The sequence below is a fragment of the Coregonus clupeaformis genome, chromosome 23 (assembly GCF_020615455.1).
Source record: "Coregonus clupeaformis isolate EN_2021a chromosome 23, ASM2061545v1, whole genome shotgun sequence".
Taxonomy (NCBI): domain Eukaryota; kingdom Metazoa; phylum Chordata; class Actinopteri; order Salmoniformes; family Salmonidae; genus Coregonus; species Coregonus clupeaformis.
In genome coordinates, this window is record NC_059214.1 from 34,276,476 (window position 1) to 34,286,555 (window position 10,080).

The 10,080-nt window shown below is 43.9% G+C and overlaps 2 protein-coding genes across 4 annotated transcripts; one reads left to right on the forward strand and one right to left on the reverse strand.

Moving 5' to 3' along the window:
* Positions 1 to 26: 26 nt before the first annotated feature.
* On the reverse strand, positions 27 to 6,274 carry zgc:152951 (uncharacterized protein LOC569013 homolog). Of its 2 annotated transcripts, XM_041844546.2 has the most exons (11): positions 6,066 to 6,274; positions 5,090 to 5,329; positions 4,759 to 4,882; positions 3,877 to 4,029; positions 3,593 to 3,772; positions 3,004 to 3,077; positions 2,715 to 2,912; positions 2,489 to 2,626; positions 2,231 to 2,320; positions 1,975 to 2,118; positions 27 to 1,899 (listed from the first exon to the last, which is right to left on the reverse strand). In XM_041844546.2, the coding sequence occupies exons 2-11, from the start codon at positions 5,327 to 5,329 to the stop codon at positions 1,771 to 1,773; spliced, it is 1,470 nt and encodes a 489-aa protein (XP_041700480.1). In that variant the 5' UTR covers positions 6,066 to 6,274; the 3' UTR covers positions 27 to 1,770. The 2 variants fall into 2 exon arrangements, with proteins under 2 accessions (XP_041700480.1, XP_041700481.1); XM_041844547.2 differs by lacking the exons at positions 3,593 to 3,772; positions 3,877 to 4,029 and having other exon boundaries at positions 6,066 to 6,272.
* A 61-nt stretch (positions 6,275 to 6,335) lies between these two features.
* Positions 6,336 to 9,504, forward strand: LOC121536909 (uncharacterized protein C3orf38 homolog). 2 transcript variants are annotated; one of them, XM_041844548.2, is made up of 4 exons: positions 6,336 to 6,559; positions 7,765 to 7,940; positions 8,061 to 8,299; positions 8,427 to 9,504. In XM_041844548.2, the coding sequence occupies exons 1-4, from the start codon at positions 6,433 to 6,435 to the stop codon at positions 8,809 to 8,811; spliced, it is 927 nt and encodes a 308-aa protein (XP_041700482.1). In that variant the 5' UTR covers positions 6,336 to 6,432; the 3' UTR covers positions 8,812 to 9,504. The 2 variants fall into 2 exon arrangements, with proteins under 2 accessions (XP_041700482.1, XP_041700484.1); XM_041844550.2 differs by having other exon boundaries at positions 8,445 to 9,504.
* Positions 9,505 to 10,080: the final 576 nt, after the last annotated feature.

Consider the following 10,080-nt stretch of genomic DNA (forward strand, 5'->3'; position numbering starts at 1 on the left):
GTCAACAAGGGAGAGCGCAACCAGTGAACTATAAGAAATTATTTATTTCAGATGACAAATTGCATAATTTCCATCATAACAAAAGTATTGCTTCAGAGTTGGATCCAGGCAAAAGCCATGACAGTGTTGTTCTCTACAGGTTTGCATGACATGTTTTTTCTTCCTGACAATTACAAAGAGAAATGAGGTAAGTTTAGGGAAGTACAGTAGTCGTCAGAGCAGACTGAGCTCTCTCCAACTTTTAGGGTATCATTCAGAGTACAAGCTCTTACTGTTGCAGATGCATGAAACCTTACTAAAGCAGTATTCTTCATTACTGGTCCTGGAGCTAATCAAGGTCTGAAACAGGTATGTTAGTGCAGGGCTGGAACAAAAGCCTGCACATACTGTGACTATCCAGGAACAGGAGTAAAGAACACTGCCCAACTGGAATTTCCCAGCAACTTGTCTACCAGTGTATTACTTACTAGTAGTTATAACTGGTAGTATGGAGTCCTAGTGCCTGTGCTACAATAGGCCCTGTGGTTGGCAGTAGGGGTTAGGAGTAGTTGTAATAGGAGTGCTAGCTATAGATGTGGCCAGGGTCTGAGGTACTCTCTCTCATGCAGGGTTAGAAGGCACTGGCTAGAGAACAGGGTCATATCATATTCTAACTACAGGCTTCAGGATCAGAGGATACAGTATCCCAGGCATTCAGTAGTACATGCATCAAACTAACGCATTCCAGTCATTGTAACATGCATTTCAGTGAATGAGACAGTAAACATAGTAATGCCTAGTAATACTTATAAACAGTATCTAGGGTTGGCTTAGCCTTTGGAGCAGGAGCGCTTTCCTCTCACTGGAGAATCTGCTTCACTAGAGGTACAGCCAGTCTCTCACAGACAGAAACCCAACAAACAAAGCCAAACATAGGAGTGGGAGACAGAGCAAATGCTTAAGCTACATCAGGATTTGACAAAAATAGTACACTACACTCTGCAGGTATATGAATGGTACAGATAGTACATGTTATAGTGATATGACAACAGTTTTCCAGATTTCGCTCATACAAGAAGTCCTCTCCTCCCATTGCATCATGGGGCAGCTGACCTGAGATAAACACACAAGTGCATTATGGGTAAAGAGGGAGACATACCCCTCCGTTGTCATACCGTGGGAGAGTTCTAGAAACAGATGGGCTAGAAGAGACTTGGTGTGCTACACAGTGCAAAGCTCTTTCTGGAGAGCAGATTTCTGACAATGAACTGGTACCTGGCTATACAGAGACCAGCACAATGTGGTGTGCATAAAACAGGAGATGAACAAACAATTTGGGATAAAAGTTTTACTAAACAGTTTTAGATCTTTTTTTTATAGATAAATAGCTAACTTTTTTAATTTTGTTAGAAAAAGTACAAATGTGTCCTGTACGTGTTGAATTGGATCATAAACATGCATGGAATTAATTAAGCCTTCCTAACATATACAGTATTAAGAAAAATATTCATAATCAATGATAAAACAAATTTATAATAAGTAGGTGCGTGCTAAAATGCATCATTAGCACTTTCAAGGCTTGAAATGGAAGACCCAGTTAGAAGAGAAAGTAAAACCAGGTTAAAAGTATAGGTTCACATGCTGTGGGAGAGTAGGGGAGCAGGGGGGAAGAAAGGATTAGAGTTAGACACACAGACCTCTTTACTGAGGATAGACATGTCTGCAGGCTGAGCTGTGTGTTTCTCTGTGTTGCTGACAGAACAGTGTGTTCCTATGGCTTGTTGCTCTGCCTCAGTGAGAGCTGTTGGTGCTCCAGTCATAGGGCAGGTAGCTGACTTTGATCTTCCCAGAGGAGAGAACACGCTGCAGGCTGGACCTCTTGGGAGACTCCCCCATGTGCTCCAGGATCCAGTTCAGCAGCTGAAGGAGAGAAAGGGCAAGGCTGGGTTAGGACAGGAGACAGTACTCTTCAGTGAAAGGTCAGTGTTGAGGTACCTTTTCATCTGTGCCTCCGAAGTCTGCCTTGTACCACTTAAATATCTGGCTGAGACAGACCTCCCCCTTCTCAGAATCCACCACACAGCCGTCATCGTTCTCCAGGAAGGACTCGGCCGCGGTGCGCAGCTGACTGTCGATGTCCTGATCGGTCAGAGAGGACACATCATGTGACTTTACTCAAACAACTCCAGATTCAGAAAATACTGTGTCACTACATGTGCAGTATTTGCAGTGTAAAAACCCAGTGTGTTACCTGTGGAGTGTATGTTTTGATGGGTGGACATCCCTTAGCTCCACAGTTCAGAGCAAAATGGATGAGAGGCTCAGCGTCTGGGAGAGCCACCTGGTGGACAAACAGAGAACAGCCACTATCACCACTTCAACCACTGCCACAGATTGCGCTCCGTTTCAGATAAAAACATACATTTGCACCAGTAAATTAGAGATGTGAATAAACAACCAAAAAATATAATAAGTTGAATAGCTTTCCCTGTCCAGAGGAGTAGTCTACCTGTAGGCGAGGGTCAGTCTTAGAGAAGGGCCTGAGAAGCTGTGCGACGCCCTTTCTGTTCCCTCTCAGAACTCCATTCTCTATGTCCTGCAGAGTGAACACCTCTCCTCCAATCAGGTAGCTCACGTAGTTAAAGAACTACAAACAACACACAGGAACAAATTAATGTCACTGCTAAACAGAGTATTACTTGTTGTCTTTCCACAATCCTAGATGGTTCCCTTACCTTGTATCTCTGCCACATGTTGGTTGGGGCTCCCATCCGAAGGTTTCCGTGGATGACCAGAGCGTTGTAGGTGTTGATGAAGAAGGCTAGTTTCTCCTCTCTGGTCAGCGACAGCAGCTCCACTCTTTGTAGCTGAACAGCTAGCTCACAGTAGCGCTCAAACACTGGGCTCAGGGACATGGCCTTGTAGTCCACACACTGTACGGAAACACACATATTGTAGTACAACTGTCATGTCATAATAGATCTGCTGTAGTGGAGGGTTCAGTTAGTTCAGTGTGACTGTTACCTTTCCATCAGAAGAGAGGTACTCAGAGAACAACTTCAGGATCATATCCCTTAGAATGGCAGACAACTCAGCAGCTGAGAGAGAGAAAGACAGACAGAGAGAGACAGAGGGAGCGACAGAATACAGACATAATTATATCATTAATAATCTATTTTTACCAGATAATGAGCAGATGTCCTAACTAGGAAAGACATTCTGATCCAGGTTACTTCTTATGCAAGACAAGAAGAGGCCTGCAGAAAGGCCAAACTCATGCAATGACAGAGACTCACACACACCCACCCACGTTCGCACAAACACAGACAGATCAGCTGCTTTTAAGGACACCTACTGCAATCCCAGTTAATCGTATCAGGGATTTAATGTAATAGCCCACACCAGGTGTGGGATTGCCTCTTACACTTGTGTGTTTAACTAGTAGAAAGAGAAGCTCCAAGCAGGAAAGCCCCCACCTACACAGTGGGATTTATCTGAAAGTGCCTAAACCACCTAAAGAGCAAGCAGAGGCAACAGTAGCAAGGAAAAGCTCTCTAGTAGGAAGAAACTTTAAGAAGAATCAGATTCGGAAGAGGGAGTCCTCCCTACCTACCCTGTAAAGGGGAGCATGCAGCGGTCTGTCCTGCGTTCAGGGCCGAGTGAGGGTCATGTTCCATCAGCCTGTACAGCCTGTCACTCACTCCAAATCCCTCCCCCTTCCCTGCCCCAGCCACGCCCACCATGTACTTCCTGTCCAGTAACACCTGCCCAGTCTCGCATGCCTTAGTCATCTCTGCCAGAATCCGAGAATTAGAATCAGTTAGAATCATAGAATAATAGAATTAGAATCTGTATGTAGAATTTAGGAATGTCTGTTTACTCATTCTCATTCCTTACCCATGCCCCTCTCTTTCTGCAGCCAGCCAACCAGCTGTGCTCCTGTGAAGCTGTTTCTGCACATGCTCAGTCTCCTCCACTGACATCCAATCACATCGCTCCGCTTGAGATCCTCTACCACGTCCGCTAACGCATCCCTCTCACACTTAAACTCTGCAGAGAATGCACATAAGGCTTGGCAATCATCTACTGTGTGAATGGATGCCACTCACCAGACATCAGTACTACAGGAATGTGTAAGAGAAAATGTTTGGAGCAATTGACAATATTTATTTCTTACTCTAGTCCATATGAATGTATTTTATGAACCTGAGTGGTAGCAGAGGAGCCTATAACTCAGAGACACATATTGGAGCTGGGCAGAGAGGCCAGGTGTTGGCTGGTCTGGGGCTATCAGGTAACACTGATCCATTGTCTCTGCATGGGCCTCTGTCTGCCGTGGTGACAGGAGATGAGCACGCACGCACACACACACACCCACAGTGAAACAAAACCAGCCTGTCTCTCATGCAGCAGACGCCAACATTCCACACTGACAGACAGACAGACACTTCTTCCCCAGGTCTTATGATACTGATATTCCAGCTGGTATTCCAACAGTAGCATGTCCAAATAACCCTGTCGAATCAGAGCTCATGTTTATAACTAGAGGAAGACTAGATTAGTCTCGCTACAGGAGGTCTGTCTTTTAGAGTCTTAGAACTGCAATAGGAGAAAATGGTTATTTCCCACTAATAAACACATTTGACTGAATGTGTCTTTGGAGCCATTCCAGTCTACCCATTCCAGTTCTAAGGTGCAAACATTTCTATAGAGCAGGGCCCAACTCTAAATTGACCGTAATCTAATCAGGCACATGGCTTCTTGTGTGTGTCCACTGACCTCCATCAGCCTCTCCAGCTGTGTCTGAGCCATCTGATTGGTTCTCCTTGGGCAGGGGCAGGGCGTCTAACGAGACAGGCTCCTCCCTCACCAAACGCACCAGACGCTCCAACTCCTCTGGAGGCTGCAGAGAGTAGTGTTTATTTCACCTATATTTCCAGGCAAGGCATTCAGAAGCAAGCCTCTACTTCCTACAATAACAAACCCGCCTTTTGTAAATGTTTTGGTAAAGTGCCTAAAGCTCACTCAACTGAATGACTCAAGTGAGTGACTGAATATACAGCAGTCAAAGAGACAATGTATCCATCCATATGAGAGACAGTGTTCTCACCAGTTTCTGCATGTCATCATTCCCCCCGACGTGGACACTGTTGAAGAAGATCTGAGGAACTGTGCTCCGACCGGTCAGCTCCTTCACTCTGCCCCGGAGCTCTGGGTGCTTCCCCATGTCTACATCACACACAGGCAGGCCCAGACCGCCCAGGCTTGTCTTAGCCTGCACACAGTGGGGACAGCCCAGCACAGAGTACACCGTCACCCTGCCCAGCACCCTGCCCTCAGTCTCCCCCATCTAAACAGCCACCGGAGAGGAGAAACAGAGAAGAGAAAACACTTCCTTGAGGAGGTGTAGCAATAATTATGTACCAAGTTCCTTGTGGGGAAATTACAGTGATTTGCAATATGGGTTCACTGGGTTGATGAAATCATGGTACACTATCAACTTCCTCCTCAAAACAAGCTTACCTGCAGAGTTAATCAATACTGGATAAAGTCTATTTTTACCTCCATTATGACATTTAACACACTGTTGAAGGACTTTGTAGTTTAAACATTGTCAACAACTTCCTGATAATAAATCTGACAAGGTAGAGCAATCATGAGAAATAAAAAAAAACTATTGGTGATTGCGTGTGCATTTGTCATTCAGGCTAGTGTATGGGACACTTAGCTACTGATTACGTCCACTTTGTCCACGCTACTGCAAAGAGATTCATCCTCTCTGGTAATAGGGTTAGTTTAGGGTTGGGGTTGTTTGGGTTACTAGGGCTATTAACATACCGTTAGCTAGGAACACCCTTAGCTAATGAACGTCATCATACTGTACTAGCAAGTCCCATATAGCTAGCTACTGAATCGCTAAATGATTGCGAAGCCCAGCAGTACAGTAGTGTACTATCACCTGGACACTGACCTACAATAAGCTATCATATAAAATGCATATGCTTTGACATAGCTAGCTAATGATACTTACCATAGCATAGTCTAGGTAACGTTAGCTAGTTAAATTAGCTATCATCGTTGCCTACCTTGTTTAAGCCACAACCGTTATTGCCAAATCTCAGAGATGCACGGAATAAATTATGTTCTTCTGTCGCGATAATAATGCCTTAGTATGCATTATTAAGATAAAACTACTACCTAGTACATCCTGCAAATGATTAGATAGCTCACTATAGATGGCACTGTCCGTTCCGTTCTCTATATTGTTGCGCTGTCACTTCTGCTTCTGTCTGCAGCTTACAAACACGCGCGGAACCTTTGTGCTTTGATGAAGGATGCGTTGTTTCCTACCGGACGTTCCCTTTGGTACCTTCGAGTGGTGGATGACGGAAGTACAACCACAGCCGTTGCAGGTGTTTACTGGGTGAAAAGTTGTATGTTATTGTTTTAAATATGCCTGTATTGTCCGATACAGAGCGTAAGGGCTGTAAAAAGATGTTGGGTATCATGTCAAGGGGCGACATACTCTCGCTTAGCGATACAGTCACCAACAAAATGATTGCAGTGGAAAACATGACAGGTGAGAACTTAGCGGCTAATGTTAACTAGCCCAATACAAATCGACTAAAGGAGCCTAACGTTACGGCTTTATAGTCCCAGGACCTTACATGTTCTGTTTAAAGGCGAATTGGCTCTGGAAGCAAAAACAGCCAAATACTCCATCTAAACGTGAATCGATTCTAAATTGCGGTTCAGTTCTATAAACATAAATCCCTCTACTTTCATATCACATCGAAATAATTTCACAAATGCAAAATACACACATTGTTATACATTGTTTTAATACAGTTGCAGCCTGCCGTATGTTTCAGTGACAACATGTTTTTGGCGTCAGTCTTCAGTTTATTTACATACAGGTGTTCGGAGACGCAGATAGCTAATTAGCACATGTAGCTAGTCCATCCACTGTCTTCCGTATATTTTCCGCAAACAAGCGCTGTAACATGGAAATATGTGTGGGAACCCAATCCCTATAAATGTGTGTATCAATTTATCCCCTTTTTATGATTTCTCCCAGATATGAAAGATAAGGACCTTTCATGCATCCAAACCCATACCGCAAGCCATGCTGTTAATGTTCAGATCGAAAAACAAACACCCCCATACAGAAGACGCCTCCATCCAATGACTCTTATGTGTAATAAGAGTCATGACCAAGGGCTAGCTAACCCACTCATAGACGCTATCTACCTTTTGCGCCTATTGATAGTAACGTTATCTTCTGGCCAGGGCATTTTGTTAAGAGGCCCGACGCTTGTTCTGAACGTTTAAACGCATCGCTTGTGGTACGGTTTTGGACACATAAGGAGTATATCTTTCATATCATCGAGAAATAATTTTCAAAAAATAAAAGGTTCAATTACTACACACATAATTCCAAGTTACAGTACTGTTGGCTGCAACTGTGTTAAAACAGTGTACAGTAAGTGTATATTTTGCATTTGTGAAATTATTTTGTGATATGAAAGTAAAGGGCTTTATGTTTCTAGAACCATACCGCAATTGAGAATCGATTCACATTTAGATGGGGTATTTGGCTGACAGCCAATTCGCCTCTAAACAGAACATGTAAGGTCCTTGGACTATAATGAGTAACATTAGGCTCCTTTAGTCCATTATTGGGCTAGCTAACTAGCTAGCTGCCAACCAATGGATGCATTGCAAGTTTTGATCTGTAGATGGGATACCATAGTAAAATCTTGGGGTCGTCTTTGTCTGTTACAGAAGCAGTCGAGGCCATTCTTTCATACACCAAGGATACGGAGGAGCTGCTGAAACGAAAAAAAGTGCACCGTGATGTCATATTCAAGTACCTGGCAAAGGAGGGGGTGGTGATGCCCCCCAACAGTGAGAAACACCAGCTAGTGAAGCGGACTCTAGAGTTTTGGTCTAAGGGGAAGGTATAGACACAGCCAGTCAACATCTCACCTCACATTCTTGTTTCTGTGTTTCATAGAGGCTGAATTTGGCAAGAATATCTAACCATGTCTGTCATCTTGTGTCTGTCATCTTCTTTGTAGGAATTGGACTATCAAGCTCCAGCAGTTGAGACCAGCCTGAGTCTGAGACCAGCTGAGAGTGTCTCTGTTTCCTCTGAGGCGGGGTACAGTCCTGGTTTTGACCACCTGGCCTTGGCCAGACAGTTCTGTCAGTGGTTCTTCCAGCTCCTCAACAGTCAGAACCCCTCCCTGGGCCAGCCTCCTAAGGACTGGGGACCACAACACTTCTGGGAGGACGTCCGTCTACGCCTCTTCTCCAGGTAATAATCTGGACACAAATTATATAGTTTTTACTCTCTTAGGGACTAAGTATTGTTTTTGAGTAACTTGAGTAACTATTTTATTTTGTAATGAACATACAGTATTAAATACCATATTAATTCATAGGACCTCTCTCTGTCTCAGTGCTGATGGCCAACAGATGGAGGAGTTCCATGGCTCTGAGCTGACCAGCCTGCGTCTCCTAGCCCTGGCGAGGGACGAGAGGCTCCTGTTGAGCCCCAACCTTGACCCTCCTGGCCTGAAGGTCCTGTCCTCCCCCCACGGCCTGGTGCTGGTGGCAGTGGCAGGGACCATCCACAGAGACGATATCTGCCTAGGAGTCTATGAACAGGTGTTTGGCCTCATCCGCTCACCGCTGGAACAGAACAGCTGGAAGATCAAGTTTGTCAACCTGAAGATCAGGGGTCAGGATGCCCTGGGAGGAGCAGAGGAGCTGGCCTCGCCTGCACTGACCTGCAGCTCCTCTGAACTACAGCTGCTCTGCAGATGAGAGACCTGAGGTGTATCCCAATAGTCTAAAGGGGCTTCCTCTCCTTGCTTCCTTTCCTTTATCTGCATTCATGAAAAACATGGACAGGTGAAAGTACATTGCCAATGTCGCCATCCACCATATTGTTTTCACCTATCTTCGGTTCTCAGGTCAGTGCAGATGAAGAAGAGAGAGAGCCACTTCAGATTATTGAAATTCACACTTGGTGTCACCAAGAGAAGGGCTCTGCTCTGTAGACCATAAGGGGGCAGTGGTTAGAGATCTACCTGTGATAGATGTGAGAATGAAAGACAAAGTGCACTCAATACATTATGCAAGTAATGGAATTGTCACGATGGGATAAATATACATTTCATGCTCTGTTTTCTTCAATACTATATAGTGAGGTATTATTTACTGCTGTATCAAGAAGACAAATGTAACATTTTGCTATTAATACCATATTCCAAGGTATGTTTAGGTTTACTCTTAATGTAATGCGAAAAGTTATTGGTTGGTGTAGGAATGTGTGGTTTTCACGATTCTTTCGTTCTCTCATTTGAGGCGTTTTCCCCTCAATGACTGTGCCTTATGTAGAATAGTCTAAGCAAGCAGAAGCATGCCTCTATCATCAGTAACTGTATATGGGTGAAACTTGAAGTATATTATATTGTAAATATGTATCATACCTGTACTAAAAAGAAAACCAATTTAGACCATTGCCTGTGTACTGTTTGCTTCTCTGTATCATCCTGTTAGGCTAATATTATATTAACTGTAAATCAAATCAAATTTTATTGGTCAGATACACATATTTAGCAGATGTTATTGCGGGTGTAGCGAAATTATTGTGTTCCTAGCTTCAACAGTCAGATATTGATCAGGTATGTGACTTACAGTGCATTTGGAAAGTATTCAGACCCCTTGACTTTTTCCAAATTTTGTTAGCCTTATTCTAAAATGGATTTAAAACATGTTTTCCCTCATCAATCTACACACAATACCCCATAATGACAAATCAAAAACAGGTTTAGACATTTTTGTCTAAAAACTGAAATATAACATTTACATAAGTAGTCAGACCCTTTACTCAGTACTTTGTTGAAGCACCTTTGGCAGCGATTACAGCCTCAAGTCTTCTTGGGTATGACGCTACAAGCTTGTCACACCTGTATTTGGGGAGTTTCTCCCATTCCTCTCTGCAGATTCTCTCAAGCTCTGTCAGGTTGGATGGGGAGCGTCGCTGCACAGCTACTTTCAGGTCTCCAGAGATGTTCGATCGGGTTCAAG